Source organism: Martes martes (genome assembly GCF_963455335.1).
Source record: "Martes martes genome assembly, chromosome: 8".
NCBI classification, from domain to species: Eukaryota; Metazoa; Chordata; class Mammalia; order Carnivora; family Mustelidae; genus Martes; species Martes martes.
Window position 1 is genome coordinate 22591201 of NC_137895.1, and position 25105 is coordinate 22616305.

Consider the following 25105-nt stretch of genomic DNA (forward strand, 5'->3'; position numbering starts at 1 on the left):
TATTTTAAAAGGAACAAAAGAAACATAAAATGGACCACACACCTTAAATGAAAATAAATTTTACTGGATTAAAACTTAAATATAAAATAAAAAACCTCAAAAAATTCTAGAAGATACAGGCAATTATTTTTGTGACAGTAGGATGAAGGAAATGTTTGTAAACATGACACCAAAGCAAAAGTACAAAAAAAAAAAAAAAGAGCGAGAGAGACGTTCACTTAACTACATAAAAACTCAAAAACTTTCAATACAGTTGAAAACAATATAAATAAGATTTGACAAAAAATAAAAATATTTATTTGCAACACATATGATAAATGAGGGCTTAATATTTTTTATAGAAAATTCTAATAAAATAAGAGAAACACCTCAACAAAAACAATAGGTAAAAGCAATGGATAAGACTCAATGCACACAATAAAAGGTACAACTGGCCAAAAACCTCACCAGTAATCTAAATGAAACAAGAAAGATTCAGCATTCTTTAATATCATATTTCTAGGAATGCCTGGGTGGCTCAGTCAGTTAAGCATCTGCCTTCAGCTCAGGTCATGATCCCAGGGTCCTGGGATCAAGTCCAGCATCAGGCTCCTTGCTCAGCAGGGAGCCTGCTTCTCCCTCTGCTTGCCTCTCCCCCGTGTGCTCGCTCTCTCTCTCTCTCTGACAGATAAGTAAATAAAATCTTAAAAAAAAAAAAAAAAAAATCAGGGCGCCTGGGTGGCTCAGTGGGTTAAACCGATGCCTTCAGCTCAGGTCATGATCTCAGGGTCCTGGGATCAAGTCCCGCATCGGGCTTTCTGCTCAGCAGGGAGCCTGCTTCCCTCACTCTCTCTCTGCCTGCCTCTCTGCCTACCTGTGATCTCTGTCAAATAAATAAAATCTTTTTTTAAAAAATCAGATTTCTAAAGACTAAAAGCAATAATAAGAATATTAACTGGGGGCACCGGGGTGGCTCAGTGGGTTAAAGCCTCTGCCTTCGGCTTAGGTCATGGTCCCAGAGTCCTGGGATCAAGCCCTGCATCAGGCTCTCTGCTCAGCGGGGAGCCTACTTCCTCCTCATTCTCTGCCTGCCTCTCTGCCTACTTGTGATCTCTGTCTGTCAAATAAATAAATAAAGTCTTAAAAAAAAAAAAAGAATATTAGCTGGAGTCAGAGGAAATTAACACTCTCATATACTGTTGATAGTGATATAACTCAGAGCACCCTCCTGGAGGACAGTTTGGTAATCTGTATTAAAATTCTAACTGTAGTCATGATCCCAGGGTCCTGGGATCCAGCCCCACATCGGGCTCTCTGCTCAGCGGGGAGCCTGCTTCCCCCTCTCTCTCTGCCTGCCTCTCTGCCTACTTGTGATCTCTGTTTGTTAAATAAATAAATAAAATCTTTAAAAATAATAATAATAAAAAATTCTAACTGTATATACCATTTGACCTAGAAACTACACTATGTGTCCTAAGAAAATAATCAGACAAGTGTGCTTAAGCAATCTAACTTTCCATAAGCCAACTGATCAATATACAATGAAAAAGTATGCAGCTTCAAAAAATTTTTCACTCTATATAAACTGATGTAAAAAGATGACCATGAAATACAGTTAGATTGGGGGGGGGGTGAAGAGATATAAGACTATTTCCATTAGGATCCTATTTTGGGTTTAAAGAAGAAGTACTTGGGGGTGCCTGGGTGACTCAGTCAGTTAAGTCTCTTACTCTTGATTTCAGCTGAGGTCATGATCTCAGGTTTGTGGGATCAAGCCCTGCACTGGGCTCTGCACTGGGCATGGAGCCACCTTGGAATTCTCTCTCTCCCTCTGAGCCTCCCCCTGCTCACACACGCACCCTCTCTCTCTAAAAAATTAAAATTAAAAAAAAAAAAAGAACAAGCATGTGTATCTGAGCAGCAAAACAATCTAGAAAACTATACACAAAAGCATTAGCAATAATGGTCATTTTCACTTTTTTTAGTTTTTTTCCTACATTTTTCTAATGAAAAACCTTTAAAAATTAGAAATTATCTTTAAAAATCAGGAAAAAGGACTTTTAAAAAAGCAAGAAGAAACTGAATTCCTATCACATTATCATATATACCAAGTTTTAAAAACATGCATTGACTCAACAATCCCACTTCAAAAAATTTTCAAAGGAAATAATGTAGGTGCAAAGACAAACAACGAAACAACATTGTTCATTACAGCATAATAAAGGCAAAAAACTGAAAACCTAAATGTGCAACAATTACAGCTTAAGTAAATTTGGCAGAGATATTTACTGGTATACCTTCATTCCAACATATAGATTTTCTTTTAAGATTTTATTTATTTATTTGACAGACAGAGATCACAAGTAGGCAGAGAAGCAGGCAGAGAATGAGGAGGAAGTAGGCTCCCCGCTGAGCAGAGAGCCCAATGCGGGGCTGGATCCCAGGACCCCAGGATCATGACCTGAGCCGAAGGCAGAGCCTTTAACCCACTGAGCCACCCAGGCTCCCCAGATTTTTTTTTTTTTTAAAGATTTTATTTATTTATTTGACAGAGAGAGACTCAGCGAGAGAAGGAACACAAGCAAGGGGAGTGGGAGAGGGAGAAGCAAGCTTCCCACAGAGCGGGAAGCCCAATGCAGGGCTCTATCCCAGGACCCTGGGATCATGACCTGAGCAGAAGGCAGCCGCCTGATGGCTGAGCCACCCAGGCACTCCCAATGTGTAGATTATTAAAGATAAACTATATTTTGCTAGGTGAAATAAACAGTACAATAATACACCGTTTTTTTTAACCAAATGGTAACATACCTAAGCATAGATAAATTACTTAAAGTACATATGGTTTTCAAAAATGTAAACATTTTGAATAGTTGGTAGTCCTGATTTCAAATATCATCTATGTGATGGTGATTCCCAAATTTTATTTTTAGTCCATAATGTTCCCCCAGAAATCCAGATTCATATATCCAACTACATACTCATTATTTACAGTCAGATGTCTTAATATGTATGAGACAGTATTCAAAATTATTTCCCCCTAAAAAATACTCGGTCTGCCCACAGACACCCCAATCTCAGTTCAGGGCGACTCCATTCTTTCTGTTGTGTAAGGCTGGAATGATCTTATAATGCACACAAAATCCATCATAAATCATGATGATTCTACATCATCACTTTCTCCTTCCATGCTGAGCACTTACTACTCCTAACATAGTATATATTTACTGGTTCACTAGTAGTATAAATTTACGTGTCTCCCCACAGAATGTAAGCTCAATGAGAAAAGGGACTTTGTGCCTATGGTATATCCTCACAATGAAGAATAATATACCAGCACCTAACAGGCACTCAATAAATACTTGCTGAATGAATGAATATAATTTCCCATTCTCAATTTCCTCTCAAAGCCTAAAAATACAAATCCATACTGCCCAAAAAGGAAAGCTACTGGTAAGTAGAGAATGAATTTTAGGAGGTTCATGTACTACACTTACCAAGGTTATCTTTTTAAATCACTGTAGGTAAAAATTGTAACAAAAACAAAAATACTTATATAGGCTATAATTCTATTTTTACTAATAAAAGAAAATTCTAAACATAGGATGAAATATAAGTGAGATAAAAATAATAATTTTGGGGGTGCCTGGGTGGCTCAGTGGGTTAAACCTCTGCCTTCAACTCAGGTCATGATCTCGGAATCCTGGGATTGAGCCTCGCATCGGGCTCTCTGCTCAGCGGGGAGCCTGCTTCCCTCTCTTTCTGCCTGCCTTTCAGCCTACTTGTGATCTCTCTCTCTGTCATAAATAAAATCTTAAAAAATAATAATAATTTTTTAAATGTTTATTTATTTATTTTTTTACAGCACTTGAGTGGCTCAGTCAGTTAAGTATCTGCCTTTACCTCAGGTCATGATCTTGGGGTCCTGACACTAAGTCCCATGTTCTAGGCACCCTGCTCTGCAGGGAGTCTGCTTCTCCTTCTGCTCCTTTCCCACTCATTCTCATTCTCTCTCTCTCTCACTCAATAAATAAATTTTAAAAATAATAATGATAATTTTTAAATGGGTCACCTTACTTTGTGCATATTGGCACTACCCATGTGGTAGGCCAGAAAATTGTACCAATACATGCAGTCCTCCTGATCTGGTGAAAGAGTATGTGGCTGGTAATGTTTCTGGAACTGAGTGATTATTTTCTTATGTAGATTCTGAAACCCAAATGAAACATGTTAGAAGACAGAAACAATTTCATAACCTAAGCATCACAGTAACGATAGTGTACAAAGCTATTTAAAAATGTACAGAGAATCTACCCACAAAATACTTACTAATTACAAAAGGAAAAAATTAGTAGCTTTACAGTGGAGAAACTAGCAGGTACCACTTTAGCCAAGTGATCAACATTACCATCACTGACAAGAAGACATACTGACACCCTAAAATGACTTCTGTAGTTTTCTTGCCAAAAATATATAACTTTAATCTCATCATGAGAAACCATCAGATAAAATTAAATTTAAATTTAATTTAAACGCAAATTTAAACCCAAACTAAGGGACATTATACAAAATAACTGGCTAGTACTCTTCAAAAGTGATCATGAAAGATAAAAAAAGCAAAGAATTTTCATAGATTTAAGGAAACATGACAATTACATGCAATATGGGATTTTGATCTGAACCACAAAAAGGGCATTAGAGGGAAAGCTAGCAAAACCTAAATAAAATTTGTGGGTTAGTTAACAGTATTCTATCATTGTTCATTTTCTGGTTTTGATAACCATATTACAGTTATGTAAGATGTAAACAACAGGGGAAGTTAGACGAAGGTACATGCATAAAACTCTCTATGCTGTTTTGCAACTTTTCTATAAGCCTAAAATTATTTCAAAATAAAAACATTTTAAAAACGTACAGAGATGCAAGTACCTGAAGCTGGTTGCGATTCTTCTCTATAAGGAAATCTACTTGAAGATCATGTAAATAATAACAAAATGACTTTCCATTCCGATCACAAAATAAGAGAGACTTATTAACAAACTCCTGCAGTATGTCTTCAACTTCTTCAGTTTCCATGTCCCAGAGAATACATAACACCTAGAAATCATTTTAAGCATTTAATATACCACAAAACTACAATGACCAGGATTGCAGATAAGGTGTTAACACACACACACACACACACACACACGCACGTGCGCGTGTGCGCACACAAAAATCATATCTTAAAGCCCAGAAAAACTGTATCTCCATTTCATATGAAGAAGCTCAACTATTCATCAAGATAGAAAAGAGAAGGGGCACCTGGGTGACTCAGTGGGTTAAAGCCTCTGCCTTCGGTTCAGGCCCTGATCCCAGGGTCCTGGATGGAGCCCTGCGTGGGGCCGTCTGCTCAGCAGGGAGCCTGTTTCCTTCCTCTCTCTCTGCCTGCCTCTCTGCCTACCTGTGATCTCTGTCTGTCAAATAAATAAAATCTTAAAAAAAAAAAAAAAAAGATAGAAAAGAGAAGAAGTCAGATGCTTCTCCAGCCTCGCTAGAACTGAGAATAGGAAATAATCTGAGTTCAACAGCAAACCCATGACGGAGACTAAGGGCAGTGGGATTACACTCTGTGACATGGGTCTTAACCTTTCTTTCTTTTTTTTTTTTTTTAAAGATTTTATTTATTTATTTGACAGAGAGAGAGCACAAGTAGGCAGAGAGGCAGGCAGAGGGAGTGGGGGAAGCAGGCTCCCTGCTGAAAAGAGTGCCCAATGTGGGGGCTCGATCCCAGGACCCTGAGATCAGGACCTGAGCCAAAGGCAGAGGCTTAACCCACTGAGCCACCCAGGCGCCCTGGGTCTTAACCTTTCAATATCATCGGTAACAACATCCTTGATAATATATTAAAAGTGACATGCCATAAATATCCAAGGACAAGGTTTCTCCGTCCTTCTATTACCTTTGTAGGCACCTTAACATCCTTTTGAAGGATGGAAAGATCTGTGTAATAATCTTTGATGTCCTCTCTGAGCATTTCAACACTTATAGACATGGCTTCATCCAGAGCCTCATAATCATAAGATGAAGATTTCCTTATTCTCTTAAATTGCTTATTCTGAAGTTGCCTGAGGTAGTAATCCCAACGGTTGGGAAAATCACGTAAAAGTGCACCAATTAAAGACACTACAAGAGGAGAACCTAAAAACAGAACAAAACAAAACAGCAAAGTCACTGTATTAATACTGTCTCACTTTAAAATTACCACTAAGAATCACTTTATTCTTAAAAAACAATTTCTGCTGCAAGTTATCCAAAGCCTTAAAATATTTATAACACTTAGATTCACTTTAGATATTTCTTCTAAGGAAGTCATTAGAAATAAGAAATACTTCCTATAAGGATATTCATCACAGCATTATTTAAAATAGTGAAAAATCTTAAACAATAACAGAGAAATGATTGAGTAAATTGAAGTTACCACAATATTATGCCATTGGTAATTTTTTTCAAAAGATAGTTAATGACATGAGAATATTCAAGATTTGCTTATGAAAAAGCAAGAGTCAAATTATGTACACCATTGTAATCTCATTATTTTTTTCAAAGTTTTGTATGTCCTAAAAGACTGAAAGAAATACTCTCATGGGGGGGCACCTGGGTGGCTCAGTGGGTTAAGTCTCTGCCTTCGGTTCAGGTCATGATCCCAGGGTCCTGGGATCGAGCCCCGCATCAGGCTCTCTGCTCAGCGGGGAGCCTGCTTCCCTCTTTCCCTCTCTGCCTGCCTCTCTGCCTACTTGTGATCTTTGTCAAATAAATAAATAAAATCTTAAAAAAAAAAAAAAGAAAGAAATACTCTCATGGGACTAATAATAACCAAATGATGGGTAATTTCTTTTTATTGCTTTACACATTTTTTAAATGTTTCAAAATGGACATGCATCACCTTTATAAAGAATACAAATAACAAGTTCTTTTCTAACATATTTCTTAAGTCAGTTAATTCAATTGGAGTGCCTGGGTGGCTCAGCAGGTAAAGCATCTGACTCTTGGTTTCTGCTAAGATCTCGATCTTAGGGTCTTGAGACCAAGCCTTGGGCATGGCTCCCAACTGAGTGGGAAGTCTGCTTCCCCTCTACCTCTGCCTTTGCCCCTACCCCTTTGTGGGCATATATACACACTATCTCTCTCAAATAAATCTTATTTTTAAAAAGGCAATTAGCTCAAAGCCAAGTAGCTATTCAATGGCAAAAAGAAACAACAAGGTCTACTTAAGTATTAACAAGAGTGGAAGAATACAAGTAAAGAGCTGACAGATGTGACTCTATAAAATTTTTAATTTCTGTATGTTAAATAAGTACTACAAATGAAATTAAAAAGCAGACAAAAAACTAGGAGAAAATATTTGCAAAAATATGGCAAAGAGCTAATAGCTTCAATAGTTAGAATGCCTAAAAATCAATTAAAAATACTGCTATCACAAAGAAAAATTCAATCAAGGGTAATTTCTTAAAATGCAAATACTCAATAAACCAGTAAAAAGTTTAACTTCACTAATAAAAAAATGCAAATTAACAGGACAACATCAGTTTTCACCTACAAAATTAGATATTATTTTTATAAAATCCCAACCCAAAACACATAAAACTCTGAATCTCACTATATTTTTTATTCTTTGGCAGAAGTCATCCGTCTTCATCTAATCTGCCCCACTAACATATTATGGTTGTTCATTAAATATTATTTTAATGAATAAATGAATACCAAAATATTATTATCTATGTAGGGTGTCAGAGTAGAACCTAAAATACTAAATACCCTAGTAAAGTTTCTGGATATTCATGTACTAAACTATCACATTCACTAGCTTACTTTACAAAAGGGAAAATTAATACCTATAATTCCCTCATACACAAAATAACCATACCTTTACATTCCTTTATAATACTATGAGCTTGTTCTGGCAAATCTGCTTTCTTCATATTAACAAAAAGGGATAAAATTTCAAGTCCTTTTTCTTTTCCTAAGCCACTCTCCACAGAGACTACATATTTAGGACCTGCAACAAAATCACAAAATATAGTAAGTAATTTGATTTGAATATATTTAAATATAACTGAATTAAACCATGAAGCAAAAAGTAAATTAATCCTCACCCATTACTGAATCTGTAACGCTCTTGTCCCTGGTTGTAAGAAGAATTTGACACTGATTGTCAAAAGCTTTTAATACCCAAGGATCCCAAACATCATCCAAGATCAACAGAGACCTAATTTAAAAACAAATTGTATTTAATCACTAATGACATTACTTTAAGCCTCTTTTAAAAAAGTATAATGCCACCAATGCCTTAAAGTTTACAAAATAAAGATGTCTATTTCATGGCTCTTCCTCTTTTCTTTGCTATATTCCTTTCACAATATATTGAACCAAATAAGGAAAAAAAAGTTAGAGACCTTCCTCTTTTCCCACTCCAAAACAATGAATGCATTTTTTTTTAAATTTTATTTATTTATTTGACAGAGAGAGACACAGCGAGAGAGGGAACACAAGCAGAAGAAGTGGAAGAGGGAAAAGCAGGCCTCCTACCAAGTAGAGAGCCCAATGCTGGGCTCGCTCCCTGGACCCTTGGATCATGACCTGGGCCGAAAGCAGACGCTTAACGACTGAGCTACCCAGGTGCCCCAATGAATGCATTTTAAAGTTAAGGAACCTATAAAAAGTGGACTGTGTGTATCATGCAGGTATTAAAAATTGGTTGCCGAGTGCCTTAAAAGAAGTATCCAAGTAATGAGATTTTTCTAATTCACTCTAATTCAGTCTTAAAGCCACTAAAAACTAAATGAGAACTGGGCTCAGGTTAGCATTAGAATCAATCATATAACAGTAATGATATTTGACCATCTTTTACTATAAAACTAGCATTTTCATATATTCCAACCAGATACAATGCACTAGCAAGAATATTACCCTTCATTTGGTACACTAGCATGGTTTTTTTCCCATCCATAAATCACTTTGTTTACTCCTAATGACAAAAAAAAAAACCTCTCTGTGAATTCTTGGTTTCTCCAAAAAGTTTTTTTAACTCAGCAGAACAGATGGAGAAAAAATACAACTAATACAACTAAAAGCTGATAGCATAATTATACACTAGCATTTTTATCCTAATGGCACACTACTTCTGTGCACTACAAAAAAAGATTCTGGGTACACATACAGCCTAGAAAATTGCAAAAGTACAAACCAAAATGCTGCAGAGAGAGAAACAAAAAGAATGACTTTATAAGCCATGGTTTGATACATCTGATAGCATTTACAATATTTCCCTAAGTAGAAATCACTTTTATTTTCGCAGAGAAGGAAAGTGGGACTAGTAAAAAGTTACTGCAAAAGAAAAGAGGTAATATTTAGTGGTCTTGAGGCTCCTGGAGGGTTCAGTTGGTTAAGCATCTGACTCTCGATTTCAGCTCAGGTCATGATCTCAGTTCATGAGATCGAGCACCATGTAGGGCTCCATGCTGGGTACGGAGACTGCTTGAGATGTTTTCTCTCTCGCTCCTTCCCCACCTCTAACGGAAAAAAAAAAAAAAAAAAGCAAAACATAGTACTCTCAATGCCATTTCCTCCAGGAAAACCAATACCAGTGGCTACCAAGGGGAGGGAGCAATAACAGAGGGACCTGGAAGAGAAAGAAGCCAGAGGGAAAGGAGCTTGTCCTCTGTAGAATCACCTAAGAGGCTTTTCTCAAATTACTACCCTCACCCAGTATTCTGATATTAATCCCCTTACCAATTTAAGAATCACTGCCATACTCAGCCACTGCTACATATGAAAGTGTACTGCATCGTCAGCTGCACAGAGGCCATTAAAAAAAAGTTTAGAGCCGTTACCTAATTCTCACCCAATTTACTGCTGAACTATCAAGGAAGACTTTATTCATCTTTGTACTTGCAGCACTTGACCCAGAACCTGGCACAACACTCATGTTGGTTAAATGAACCAATGAAAGAATGGCTGTTAGATCAGGAAAATCGAAGTGTTGACTGAATCCCAGTTGATTAACTACTGATGGTTACACTTAACACAAGCACCAACTAAGCTACTGTCTCCCTTCTGGCTAATGAAAACTGAAACAGTTGATAACAATGCCTGGCACATAGTCATAATATTTATTGAATGAATGAAAATAAAACAAACTCTTGAAGTTCACAGAAGTATAAGAGTTACATACACACACACACACACACACACACACACACACACATATATATACACACACACACACACACACACACACACATATATATCCCAAAACTAAGACAACACAACAGAAGGGTCCCATTAAATAAATAAACCTTTTACCAGGTGCCTACATTTAGTCTGTCTCTTATTCAGTGTTAACCATTAGAAATAACAGATTCAAGGTAAGAAACTTGCATTTTCTAGCAAAGACCTCTCACAAACTCACCTACTTAGGAAATACTTCTTGAGCATCTCAGTGGTATATAAGAAACAACATAGTAAGTAGGGTGCAAAGAAAAGTAACAATTTCAGGCCAGTGGCAGCCATTTTTAAATATAAGACAAAGAACAGCAGAAAAGCAATGCTTTATTCCTAGATCTCTACTAAACAGCAAGAAAAGATATGATGTCCTCAAAATGTCAGCAGTTAAATCTCATTGGGACTTCATGCACCAACTAAATGGACTATCTGTACCTTGGGTGTTTGCGCAGCATGAGAATGCGAAGACGGTCTTTAGCCTCTTCAATATTGAGTGGAAGCCTCTGAGAGAAACTCTCATCTTGATCCAACCGTGTGCAAAGATTCTGCAATTTCATCAGAAGTCCAGATTTGTCCTGTTTCCCAACTGAAACCCAGTGTACACCCCCTGGGAAACAACCTAGTAAAGAAAATAATAATAAACTTAAGGCCTCCTTTGGAAGATCTTAATGATAAGTAGCAGATTTGTTTTAATTTTCAATTTCATCCTATCTTCATTTTCTCTTGATTGAGGGTAAAAATTTTGCTTGGATTGTTGAGCTTTACAACCTGAATCTAAGAAAAGCTGAAGATGAGAAGAAAATGAAGTTTGAAGTAAATCTGCTATTTATCAGTTAAAATCTTAACAAACAAAAATTTACAGTCTTAGTCCGAGGTCGTCAATGATCACTGTACAACATAATCTCTCAACCTTAGTACTCTTGACATTATAAGCTAGATAATTCTTTTTTTTAAAGATTTATTTATTTGACACAGAGAGAGAGATCACAAGCAGGCAGAAAGGCAGGTGGGGGCAGGGGGGTGGAGCGGGCTCCCCACTGAGCAGAGAGCCCAATGCAGGCCCAGGACCCTGAGATCATAACCTGAGCCGAAGGCAGAGGCTCAACCCACTGAGCCACCCAGGCAACCCTAAGCCAGGTAATTCTTTATTGTAAGGAGCTTTCATACACACTACACTACAGGATGTTTAACAGTCTCCCTGGCTTTTGCCCACCAGATGCTAATAGCATTCCCCCACCCTGGTTATGACAACCAAAGATATCTTCAAACACTTTCAAATGTCCCTTTCAGGTCAAAATCACCTCTGACTGAGAACCACCGATATCTAGGAACACATAACATAGTCATTATGGTTCTCATACAAAAACTTAAATTAAGAAGTTAGTTTCAAGTCTGGCTCTACTGGTTACTAGCTATGCAATCTTTAGGAAATCACGTAGCCTCACTTTTATTTATTATACTGGAATAAGATTGTTTACCTTACCTATTTCAGAGTTATTGTGAGAAATTAATGATATACATGAATTTGCTAAGTTAACTGTAAGGGGTTAAAACAGACAAGATTATTAGGGATATGGATCTGAGAGCACCTTGCAAACATTAAGCTCTGAACTAGTAGGCACCATATAAGAATGGACATTATTATTATTATTATTGTTACTATCAACTGTTATCATCATTATCATTGTTAATTAAGCCACAGTATATCATAAAGTACATATTTTTACTTACATAGGTATCAGGAGCCAAAAATCTTAAGCCTTCATGGACTATACTTAATCAGTTCCCCACATAAATACAAAAAAATGCTAGAGGGGCTCCTATGTGTAAAATTTGGTGAGCAGTAGCATTATTAGAACATACCAATATCATTAACCATCAAGATATATGTTATGTGGGGTGCCTGAGTGGCTCAGTGGGTTAAAGCCTCTGCCTTTGGCTCGGGTCATGATCCCAGGTTCCTGGGATCAAGCCCCACATCAGGCTCTCTGCTCAGCAGGGGGCCTGCTTCCCCCCCCTCCCCCTCTGCCTGCTTCTCTGCCTACTTGTGATCTGTCAAATAAATAAGTAAAATCTTAAAAAAAAAAAAAAGATTTATGTTTATGTGATTGTAAATAATATAAGAAAAAGCAAAAAATAGGGGTGCCTGGGTGGCTCAGTGGGTTAAAGCCTCTGCCTTCAGCTCAGGTCATGACCCCAGGGTCCTGGGATCGAGCCCCACATCAGGCTCTCTGCTCAGCAGGAAGCCTGCTTCCTCCTCTCTCTCTGCCTGCCTCTCTGCCTACTTGTGATCTCTGTCTGTCAAATAAATAAATAAAATCTTTAAAAAAAAAAAGAAAAGAAAAAGAAAAAGAAAAAAGCAAAAAATAGATAAAAAATAAATAAGTTATAATATATCAAAGGAAAACTTATTTACTGGTATTCACAAATAATTAACTATAAAAATCACTACTTTAAAAGTTTAATCATCTAGATTTATATATATGCAAAGATCTATTTATGATATATTCATTGAGCACTATTCTAAGAGTTCTACATATTAACCTATACTTAATCTACATATTAAACTATCAAGCAGACACTATTATTTTAAGCAGGCTCCACGCCCAGCAGAGAGTCCAATAAGAGGCTCAAACTCATAACCCTGAGATCAAGACCTGATCTGAGATCAAGAGACAAATAACCAACTAAGCCACGCAGGCATCCCATAAGCAGAGACTATTATTATCCCAGTTTTACAGAGGAAACTGAGATATAGGAAGCCTGAGTAACTTGCCTAAGGTTACACAGATAATAAAGCAGAGGTGGGATTCAAAACTCCAGAACCCATGCTCAACTTATGAACTATTCTGCCTACTCAAGGATATTAACTGCAGCATTGTTTGCAACAGAAAAAGCTGGAAACAACTGCAATGTCCATCTTAACTGACTCTTTCCAAGCCTGAGGCAGGCCCAACTAAGGAAGGAAAAAACCTTATACGTAAATGAGGTTTGGAGTGTCAAACAGTACTTGACCTTTTAATTATTGAAATTACACTGCCGGAATGCAAACTGGTACAGTCACTGGAAAATAGTACGGAGAGTCCTTAAAAAGTTAAAAACAGAACTACCCTGGGGCGCCTAGGAGGCTCAACTGGTTAAGTGTCCGCCTTATGATCCTGGGTCATGATCCTGGGGTCCTGGGATTGTGCTCCCACATTGGATCCCTGCTCAGTGGGTAGTCTGCTTCTCCCTCTCCCTCTGCCCCTACCCACCATTCGTGCTCGCTCTCTCCCTCCCTCTCTAATAAATAAATAAAATCTTTTAAAAAAAGAACTACCCCATGATCCAGCAATGGCACTACTGGGTATTAACCCAAAGAATACAAAAACAGTGATTCAAAAGGATACATGCATGCCTATGTTTATAGCAGCATTATTTACAATAGCCAAGATATGGATTAATGAATGGATAAAAAAGATGTGGTATATATACACAACAGAATATTTTGCCATAAAAAAGAATTAGATCTTTTCATTCACAATGACATGGAGTTAGCGAATACAATGGTTAGCAATGGACTTAGAGAATACAATGCTAACCGAAATAAATCAGAGAAAGACAAACACACAAGATTTCACTCGTATGTGGAATTTAAGAAACAAAACAAATAACCAAAGGGGAAAAAAAGAGAGAGAGTGAGATGAACCAAGAAACTGACTATTAACTATAGAAAACAAACTCTTGATAACCAGAGGGGAGGGAGGGTCGGGGAATGAGTTAAAGAGGTAATGGGGAGGGGCGCCTGGGTGGCTCAGTGGGTTAAAGCCTCTGCCTTCGGCTCAAGTCATGATCTCAGGGTCCTGGAATGGAGCCCCGCATCGGGCTCTCTGCTCAGCGGGGAGCCTGCTTCCCTTCCTCTCTCTGCCTGCCTCTCTGCCTACTTGTGATCTCTGTCTGTCAAATACATAAATAAAATCTTTAAAAAAATAAAAAAGTCTACAAAAGAGGTAATGGGGATTAAGAAGTGCACTTGCCCTGGATGATGTATGGAATTATTGAATTGCTATATTGTACACTTAAAACTAATATAACCCTATAAAAAATAAAGTCATACAACAACAACAAAAATTAAATAAAAAGATAAGAGTGGGGGTGCCTGGATGGCTCAGTCAGCTAAGCATCTGGTTTTGGCTCAGCTCATCATCTCGGGGTCCTGGGATCAAGCCCCACATTGGGCTCTCTGCTCAGCCGGAAGTCTGCTTCTCCCTCTCCCTCTGCTTCAGCTCATGTGCTCTTTCTCTCGCTCACTCTGTCTCTCAAATAAAATCTTAAAAAAAAAAAAAAAAGTTACATATACTTATTGCAATGAGCACCAGGTGATGTACCGAATTGTTGAATAACTGTATCACAGATCTGAAACTAATATAATATTGTGTGTTACCTAACTCAAATTAAAATAAAAACCTTAGAGGGGAACAAAAAGAAACTGGGGTGCCTGGTGGCTCAGACAGTTTAGCATCTGACTCTGGATTTCGCCTTGTGTCATGATCTCAGGGTTCTAGAATCAAGTCCCATGTCAGGCTCTCCACCCAGCAAGGAGTTGGCTTGAGATTCTCTCTCTCCCTGCCCCTTCCCCCATTTGCACGCACACATGTGCATGCACTCTCTCTCACTCTCTAAAATAAATATATCTTTCCCCCAAAAAACTAGATCGTTTTTAAAACTTGAGGTGACCTGGGGACTCTGAACCTGTATAAGGGCAGGAAAAGAATCAGTGCCAGGGAAGTGTTAAACAGGCTATAAGGGAAAAAAGTTTTTCCCAAGTACACCCTACAAACCTCAATGCAAGGGTTATACATCCACTAACTAAACCTAGTAAAACTGCCAAGGTTTATGATTATGAATTTAAATTGGAACTCAGCTGGATGATTTTCTCCAGCAAAGAGGAAGCAAGAAACTGTCCAGATGAAGCCATGGGGAGTAGGTGAGTAACTGTCTGGATGGAGCAATGGGGACTAAGCAATTAGATTCTATCTCCTAGCAAAAAGAAGGAAGCAGAATTTACCCAAGTAAGGAGAAACTAAAGAACCAAGAGCATGTGCAAAGAAGCAACCAAATACTGGGTGATAAAAACCTAGGCCTGAGCCTACAGAGGGGGCTGATGGGAAAAACAGTGAGGATATTATAGAATCAAGGGATAAGTCTTGATAGGTCCGAAAACTGTAGTAGTGAACTTGAACAGAATGGGTAGAGGTGGGCAAAGAACACAACAGACTGTTTAACATTAAGATTTCAAAAGTGGTATCATTCCTGGTATTGATAAGGACGAGGGTCCAGTCTGTGATCAGGAAGTATATGGATAAAGGGAAGTAAAGAAAATGGTTACTGCAGATAAAAACATCAAGAAATCGAGAAACCAGGGATGGGCTCCAAGATGGCATAGGAATAGGAGACCTAAATTCCCTCCAGTCCCAGGAATTCAGCTAGACAGTTACCAGACCATTCTGAACACCTGTGAACTCAACAGGAGATTGAAGAAAAGAATAGCAGCAACTCTATGAACAGAAAAATGGCTACTTTCTGGAAGGTAGGACATGCAGAGAAGTCAATCTGAGGCAATATACAGAAAGATAAACTGCTGGGGAGGGAGCCTCCGTCAGCTGGCTCCCAGCAAGTGATAGAGCAGAGGAGCACAAATTCAGAACTTTCAGAAGTCTGTTCCAGTGAGGGACGTCGCTCCAGTGGCTATGCAGAGGCCGGGCAGGGTGGCGGGGGGGGCCTCACCGGAACAGTGTCAGGACTCTAGGGGTCACAGAAAGACTGAGGGTACCTGAGTACGGCAGAGCTCCCAGGTATTAGAGCAGGGAAGCCGACTGCAAAGACAGAGCCAAGGAGCAGGCTCTCAGTTCAGGTTGCCATAATCCGTGATTCCCGGCACAGTCGGACCACTGCTCTTCCGGCAGGGACTCTACAAGTGGCAGATCTGAGGGAGACTCCCCTTCCTCCCCCACAATGAGCAGCACAGGAGTGCACCACAGGAATCTGCTGGGTTTGGAGACTCCAAACAGGGTCATGTGCCTCAGACAGAAACACCTGGTCACAGGCCAGGTGAGCACAGAATGCAACTAGAGACTAGGAAGACAGGAGTGACTGACTGCTTTTCTCTGAGGGTGCACTGAGGAGCAGGGCCCTGAGCTCTTGGCTTCCCCAGGGCCAGAGATTGGGAGGCCGCCATTTTCATTCTCATCCTCCAAAGCTGTACGGAAAGCTTTCAGGGAATGAAAACTACCGAAAGCAAACCCAAGCACAGATTACTTAGCCTGGCCCCTGGCAAGGGTGGTGCAATTCCACCTCAGGAAAAGATATTTCAGAATTATACTTCTTTCCTTTTTCAACCAACTTCTTATCAATCCCTTTTTAAAAATCTATTTAATTATTATTTTACAGTCACACTCTATCCCTTCATTGCATTTACCCTTACTTTTTGTATGCATATATTTTCCTTCTTTAAAATTTTGGGATGCAGTTTCTTCTAACGGACCAAAATATACCCTAAATCTAGTGTATGGCTTTGTTGTATTCATCTGCCTGATCATATTCTTCCCTTTTTTTTTTAAAATGTTTCTTTCTTTTTTCAACCAACTTATCACCTCATCAATTCCTTTTTTAAAATCTTTTTTAATTTTCATTTTTACACCAAAAATCTAGTGTGTGGCTCTATTCTATTCACCAGACTAATCACAGTTTTCTTTTTTTTTTTCCTGCTCTCACCCCCCCCCACCCATTTCTTCTGATTTGTTTAGTGTATATTTTTCTGGGGTCACTGTCACCCTGTAGCACTTTGGTTTTTTGTTCATCTGTTCTTCTCCAGACAAAATGACAAAACGGAAAAACTCACCTCAAAAAAAAAAAAAAAAAGAGGCAGTACTGATGGCCAGGGGACTAATCAACATGGACATTAGTAAGATGCTGGAACTAGAGTTCAGAATGATGATTATAAAGATACCAGCTGGATATAAAAAAAAAAAGCATAGAAGATATTAGAAAATCCTTTCTAGAGAAATAAAATCTAACCAAATCGAAATCAAAAAGGCTATTAATGAGGTGTAGTCAAAAACGGAGACTCTAATTGACAGGATAATGACACATAAGAGAGAATTAGCGATACAGCAGACCAAATGATAGAGAATAAAAAAGCTGAGAAAAAGAGATAAACAACTATTGAATCATGAGGGGAGAATTAAAGAGGTAAGTGATACCATAAAGCAAAACAATATTAGAATAATTGGGATCCCAGAAGAAGAAGAGAGAGAGAGGGGCAAGGTATATTGGAGCAAATTATAGCAGAGAATTTCCCTAATTTGGGAAAATAAACAGACATCAAAATCCAAGAGGCACAGAGAACTCCCCTCAAAATCAGTAAAAATATGTTAACACCCTGACATCTAACAGTAAAACTTTAAATTCTCATAGGCAAAGAGAAAAGCCTGGAAGCAGAGCAGGACAAGAGGTCTCAAACCTACAATGGCAGAAACATTACACTGCCAGTAGACCTATCCACAGAGATCTGGAAGGCCAGAAAAAACTGTCATGATATATTCAGGGTACTAAAGGAAGAAAACATGTAGCCAAGAATATTATATTGAGCTAGGCTGTCACTGAAAATAGAAGGAGAGATAAACAGCTTCCAGGACAAACAGAAACCAAAGGAATTTGCAATCACCAAACCAGCCCTACAAGAAATACTGAAAGGGGTCCTCTAAAAGAGAGAGCCTAGAAGTAACACAGACCAGGAAGGAACAGAGACAATATATAGTAAGTCATCTAAGAGGCAACTCAGTGGCACTAAATTCATATATTTCAATAATTACCCTGAATGTAAATGGGATAAATGCCCCAAACAAAAGACACAGGGTATCAGATTAGATTAAAAAAAAAAAAGACCCAACAATATGCTGTCACAAGAGACTCATTTTCGACCCAAACACACCTCCAGATTTAAAGTGAGGAGGTGGAAAAAACATTTACCATGCTAATGGACATCAAAAGAAAGCTGGGGTGACAATCTTTATATCAGACAAATTAGATTTTAAACCAAAGACTATAATAAGATGAAGGAGGACACTATATTATACTTAAAGGATCTATCCAAAAAGATGATCTAATAATTGTAAATATTTATGCCCCTAACATGAGAGCAGCCAACTATATAAGCCAATTAATAACAAAATCAAAGAAACACATTGACAATAATATAGTAATAGTAGGGGACTTTAATACGCCCCTCACTGAAATGGACAAATCATCTAAGCGAAAGGCCAACAAGGAAATAAAGGCTTTAAATGACACACTGGACCAGATGGACTTCACAGATATTTTCAGAACATCCATCCCAAAGCAATAGAATACACATTCTTCTTTATAGCACATGGAACATTCTCCAGAACACATCACATCCTGGGTCACAAATCAAGTCTCAACCAGTACCAAAAGACTGGAATCATTCCCTGCATATTTTCAGACCACAATGCTTTGAAACTAGAACTCAATCACATAAGCTGGAAAGAACTCAAATACATGGACGCTAAAGAACATACTACTAAGAATGAATGGGTCAACTGGGAAATTAAAGAAGAATTTTATTTTTTTTTAAAGATTTTATTTATTTATTTGACAGACAAAAACCATAAATAGGCAGAGAGGCAGGCAGAGAGAGTAAGCAGGCTCCCTGCCAAGCAGAGCCCGATGCGGGGCTCGATCCCAGGACCCTGGGATCATGACCTGAGCCGAAGGCAGAGGCTTTAACCCACTGAGCCACCCAGGCGCCCCAAGAAGAGTTTTAAAAATTAATGAAAACAAATGAAAATAAAAACACAACTGTTCAAAATCTTTGGGATGCGGCAAAGGAGGTCCAAAGAGAAAAGTATATAGCAATACAAGCCTTCCTCAAGAGAAAAGAAAGGTCTCAAATACACAACCTAATCCTACACCTAAAGGAGCTGGAGAAAGAACAGCAAAGAAAGCCTAAACACAGCAGAAGAGAAATAATAAAGTTCAGAGCAGAAATCAAGGAAATAGAAACCAAAAGAACAGCAGAACAAATCAACAAAACTAGGAGCTGGTTCTTTGAAAGAATTAATAAGACTGGTAAACCCCTGACCAGACTTATCAAAAGGAAAAGAGAAAGGACCCAAATTAATAAAATCATGAATAAAAGAGGACAGATCACAACCAACACTAAAAAAATGCAAACAATTATAAGGACATACTATGAGCAACTATATGTCAACAAATTAGACAATCTGGAAGAAATGGATGCATTCCTAGAGACATATAAACTAGCAAAACTGAACCAGGAAGAAGCGGAAAACCTGAACAGACCCATAACCAGTGACGAAATTGAAGGAGCAATCAAAGATCTCCCAATAAACAAGAGCCTAGGGCCAGATGGCTTCCCGGGGGAGTTCTACCAAACATTTAAAGAATTAATACCTATTGTTCCAAAACTGTTCCAAAAAGCAGAAATGGAAGGAAAACTTCCAAACTCATTTTATGAGGTCAGCATTACCCTGATCCCAAAATCAGACAAAGACCCCATCAAAAAGGAGAATTACAGACCAATATCCCTGATGAACATAGATGCGAAAATTCTCATCAAAATACTAGCCAATAGGATCCAACAGTACATTAAAAGGGTTATTCACCAGACCAACTGGAATTTATTCCCGGGCTGCAAGAGTGGTCCAACATCTGCAAATCAATCAATGTGATACATTAATCAAAGAAAGGACAAGAGCCATATGATCCTCTCAATAGATGCAAAAAAAGCATTTGACAAAGTACACCATACTTTCTTGATTAAAACTCTTCACAGTGTAGGGACAAGGTGTACATACCTCAATATCATAAAAGCCATCTATGAAAAACCCACAGCAAATATCATTCGTAATGGGGAAAAACTGAGAGCTTTCCCCCTAAGGTCAGGAACACAGCAGGGATGTCCACTATCGCCACTGCTATTCAACATAGTACTGGAAGTCCTAGCTTCAGCAATCAGACAACAAAAAGAAATAAAAGACATCCGAGGACGCCTGGGTGGCTCAGTTGGTTAAGCGACTGCCTTCGGCTCAGGTCATGATTCTGGAGTCCCAAGATCGAATCCCACATCAGGCTCCCTGCTCGGTAGGTAGTCTGCTTCTCCCTCTGACCCTCCCCCCTCTCGTGCTCTCTCTCTCATTTAAAAAAAAAAAAAAAAAAAGCATCCAAATTGGCAAAGAAGTCAAACTCTCACTCTTTGCAGATGATATGATACTTTATGTGGAAAACCCAAAGACTCTGCCCCAAAACTGGCAGAACTCATAAAAGAATTCAGTAAGTGTCAGGATATAAAATCAATTAACAGAAATCAGTTGCATTTCTATACACCACCAAGACAGAAGAAAGAGAAATTAAGGAGTCAATCCCATTTACTACTGCACCCAAAACTGTAAGATACCTAGGAATAAATCTAACCAAAGAGACAAAGAATCTGTACTCAGAAAACTACAGAATATTCATAAAGAAACTGAGGAATACACAAAGAAATGGAAAAGTTCCATGCTCAAGGATTGTAAAAACAAATATTGTGAAAATGTCTATGCTACCTAGAGTGATCTACACGTTTAATGCAATCCCTACCAACATACCATCAACTTTTTTCACAGAAATGGAACAAATAATCCTAAAATTTGTATGGAACCAGAAAAGACCTGAAAAAGCCAGAGGAATGTTGAAAAAGAAAAGCAAAGCTGGTGGCATCACAATTCCAGACTTCAAGCTGTATTACAAAGCTATAATCGTCATGACAGTATGGTACTGGCACAAAAACAAAGACATAGATGAATGGAACAGAATACAGAGCCCAGAAATTGACCCTCAACTCTATGGTCAACTAATCTTTGACAAAGCAGGAAAGAATGCCCAATGGAAGAAAGTCTCTTCAACAAATGATGTTGGGAAAACTGGACAGCCACATGCAAAAGAATGAAACTGGACCATTTCCTTACACCACACACAAAAATAGACTCAAAATGGATGAAAGACTTCAATGTGAAACAGGAATCCATCAAAATCCTTGAGGAGAACACGGGCAGCAACCTCCTCAACCTCAGCCACAACAACTTCTTCCTAGACATATCACCAAAGGCAAGGGAAACAAGGGCAAAAATGAACTACTGGGACTTCATCCAGATCAAAAGCTTTTGCACAGCAAAGGAAACAGTTAACAAAAGACCAAAAGACAACTGACAGAATGGGAGAAGATATTCGCAAATGACATATCAGATAAAGGGCTAGTATCCAAAATCTAAAAAAAACTTAAACTCAACACCCAAAGAACAAATAATCCGATCAAGAAATGAGCAGAAGACATGAACAGACATTTCTGCAAAGAAGACATCCAGATGGCCAACAGACACATGAGAAAGTGCTCGACATCACCTGGCATCAGGGAAATACAAATCAAAACCACAATGAGACTCCACCTCATACCAGTCAGAATGGCTAAAATTAACAGGTCAGGAAATGACAGATGCTGGTGAGGATGTGGAGAAAGGGGAAACCCTCCTACACTGTTGGTGGGAATGCAAGCTGGTACAGCCATTCTGGAAAACAGTATGGAGATTCCTCAAAAAGTTGGAAATAGAGCTATTCTATGACCCAGCAATCTCACTACTGGGTATTTACCCCAAAGAGACAAATGTAGTGACCTGAAGGGGCACGTGCACCCCAACGTATACAGTAGCAATGTCCATAATAGCCAAACTATGGACAGAGCCTAGATGTCCATCGGCAGATGAATGGATAAAGATGTGGTGTATATATATAAAATGGAATATTATGCAGTCATCAAAAAAATGAAAACTTGCCATTTGCAATGACGTGGATGCAACTAGGGGCTATTATGCTAAGCAAAATAAGTCAATCAGAGAAAGACAATTATCATATGATCTTGCTAATATGTGAAATTTAAGAAACAAGGCAGAGGACCATGGTGGAAGAGAGGAAAAAATGAAATAGGACAAAACCAGAGAGGAAGACAAGCTATAAGAGACTCTTAAGCTCAAGAAACAAACTGAGGGTTGCTGGAGTGTAGGCAGCTGGGAAGGTTGCGGTGGCTGGGCTATGGACACTGGGGAAGGTATATGCTATGGTGAGTGTTGTGAATTGTGTAAGACTGCTGAATCATAGACCTGTACCCCTGAAACAAATTATACATTATATGTTAATTTAAAAAAAGAAAGAAACTGAGAAGCCAAGGTTTTGGATGACTCATCCACATAAATATGGATATCTTACTATGAGTGTCGACATGAGAAGAACTTAAATTTATAACTACAAACTTCAATGATCTATGAATGAGAGCAATACCATTAACTGGGAAAGATCAGAGAAATCAATCACAAAGGACAGACTTTAGCTGGAGAAAGGAGTATCAGTGGTCTAGATGAGGCAAGAGAAAAGCAAAGACAACATCTACCCATTTCCTGGTCCTGAAATGTGTGAAATGTAAAGGAAAAAGAGTTGCCACACCCTGGGGAACAACTACAGAGAACCCGGTAGCCTCTAGGAATTGTCCAGTTTCAGATAAGGAAAGGAGATAAATGATCTAAGAACAGACTGATAAGATAGGGGAGTTCCTGATCACAGAGGAGGAAATCTAGGTAAGACAGAAAAGCTTGAGAATGAGAGGAGGAAACCTAGATCAGAATCGACAATGTACTGAACACAAACTGCATGAGAATCTAAAATATAACAAATTACCAGAAAACAGAGAACTCTGCAGGAACTAAGGTAAAGATAGTGCTATGAAGCATGGTTTGATTACCACTGAAAGCTTCTGAAAGCTCCATTAGACTTCCTTCTGTGTAAGTCAACATTTATGAAACAGAAAATCCCTGAGGTTTCCCTTAGTGTAATACCTGTGTTGTGTGTGTGCAGAGGTTTGCAAATGCACCAGAAAAAAGCTTGGACGGGCGACTGGGTGGCTCAGTCATTAAGCGTCTGCCTTAGGCTCAGGTCATGATCCCAGGGTTCTGGGATCAAGCCCCCCATCAGGCTCCTTGCTCCATGGGAGGCCTACTTCTCCCTCTCCCACTCCCCCTACTTGTGTTCCCTCTCTCGCTGTGTCTCTGTCAGATAAATAAATAAAATCTTAAAAAAAAAAATTACTCTAAACTGTTAACCATGATTATGTCTGCTGAAGGATTTAGAATTTAGGAAAAAAGGAAGAAAGGCAAGTACAAAGAATTTTTACTTCTTTCTAAATGAAAATACTACATTTGTAAAATTTTTCAAGATTTTATTTTTAAGTAATCTCTACACCCAATGTGGGGCTTGAACTTACAACCCCAAGTTCAGGAGTTGCATGGTCTACAGACTGAACCTGCAAGGCTCCCCTACTTTTGTGATATTTAAAACAAATTTTAAACTACCTGTTGCTCCTAAAGTTTTGGGGTTTTTTTAACATGTCTATTCTATTTAAAATTTCTTAAAAATCAGGGCACATGGGTGGCTCAGTTGGTTAAGTGTCCAACTTGTGATCTCAGCTCAGGTCTTGATCTCAGAGTCATGAGTTCAAGCCCTACATTGGGCTCCACGCTGGGCATGGAGATAGACAGACAGACAGATATCTTGCAAATCATCCCAGAGTTAAAGACAAGGGAAAGAAAGTACCTGATGTACCAAACTAGTAAATTCTTCAGATTTAAATTTATGTATCTATTACCTAGACCAAAGGTCTTTCTCTCCTAAAGACAAATACCATATGATTTCACTTAAATGTAGAATCTAAAAAACATATAAGCCAAAAAAAAAAAAAAAAAAAAAAAAAACAGGCAGAAACAGACCCATAAATACAGAGAACAAACTGATGGTTGCTAGAATGGGGGGAATGAGGGGGAAGGGGCAAAATGGGCAGTGGGGAGTGGGAGGTACAGACTTCTGGTTATGGAATGAGTAAGTCCAGGGGATGAAAGGTACAGCATAGGGAATATAGAGAATGGTATTATAATAGTACTGTATGGTAACAGACGCTAGCTATAGTTGTGGTGTGTACAGCATAACACAGTAGAGCTCTCAAATCACTTTGTTGTATACCTGAAACTAATGTAACACTGTGTGTCAACTATAAGTCAACTAAAAACAAAATTTAAAAAAAAAAAAAAGCACAGTATGTTCAAAAGCGGAAAAAAAAAAAAAGTCTTTTTCTCCTAAATTTAAAACTAAAAAATTAGGGCATTAGAAACCTATGCAAGGGGTGCCTGGCTGGCTTCGTCAGTAGAGCATGTGACTCTTGATCTCAGGGTCGTGAGTTCAAGCTCCACTTTGGGGAAGAGTTTACTTTAAAAAAAAGGGGGGGGGGCACCTGGGTGGCTCAGTGGATAAAGCCTCTGCCTTGATCAGGTCAAGGTCATGATCCCAGGGTCCTGGGATCAAGCCCTGCATGGGGTTCTCTGCTTGGCGGGGAGCCTGCTTCCCCCTCTCTCTCTGCCTGCCCCTCTGCCTACTTGTGATCTCTGTCAGATAAATAAATAAAATCTTTAAAAAAAAAAAGGGAAGAAAAAACTATGCAAAAAAATAAAACACTGCTAGCTTTACAAAGAAAGATAGAGACCAAATGACCAACTGATTTGCAAATCTCCTACTGTCACAATATGATAGTTAAATGCTTAAGTATTAATTCCACATTTCAGAAAGAATGTAAACCTCTTGACTATGGGCACAAGAGGGAGCAATTTAGCCTTGAATGAGGCTTATACCTGTAATTCATTCAAAGGAACTTATTCACAGAAAAACTGCCTTTAATCAGAGAAAAATTAACCCCATCTCAATTTCACATGTGACT

The 25105-nt window shown here is 38.5% G+C and overlaps 1 protein-coding gene across 1 annotated transcript in view; it reads right to left on the bottom strand.

Annotated features, from left to right (window-relative positions):
* The window catches only part of APAF1 (apoptotic peptidase activating factor 1), an 86717-nt gene that overhangs the window by 50722 nt on the left and 10890 nt on the right, over nt 1-25105 (bottom strand). The window contains exons 6-11 of the mRNA XM_080810432.1: nt 10675-10858; nt 8112-8224; nt 7883-8014; nt 5918-6156; nt 4906-5073; nt 4054-4185 (exon numbers count right to left, since the gene is read on the bottom strand). Coding sequence (XP_080666558.1) covers nt 4054-4185; nt 4906-5073; nt 5918-6156; nt 7883-8014; nt 8112-8224; nt 10675-10858 — 968 coding nt within the window. The remainder of the gene's footprint in view (nt 1-4053; nt 4186-4905; nt 5074-5917; nt 6157-7882; nt 8015-8111; nt 8225-10674; nt 10859-25105) is intronic.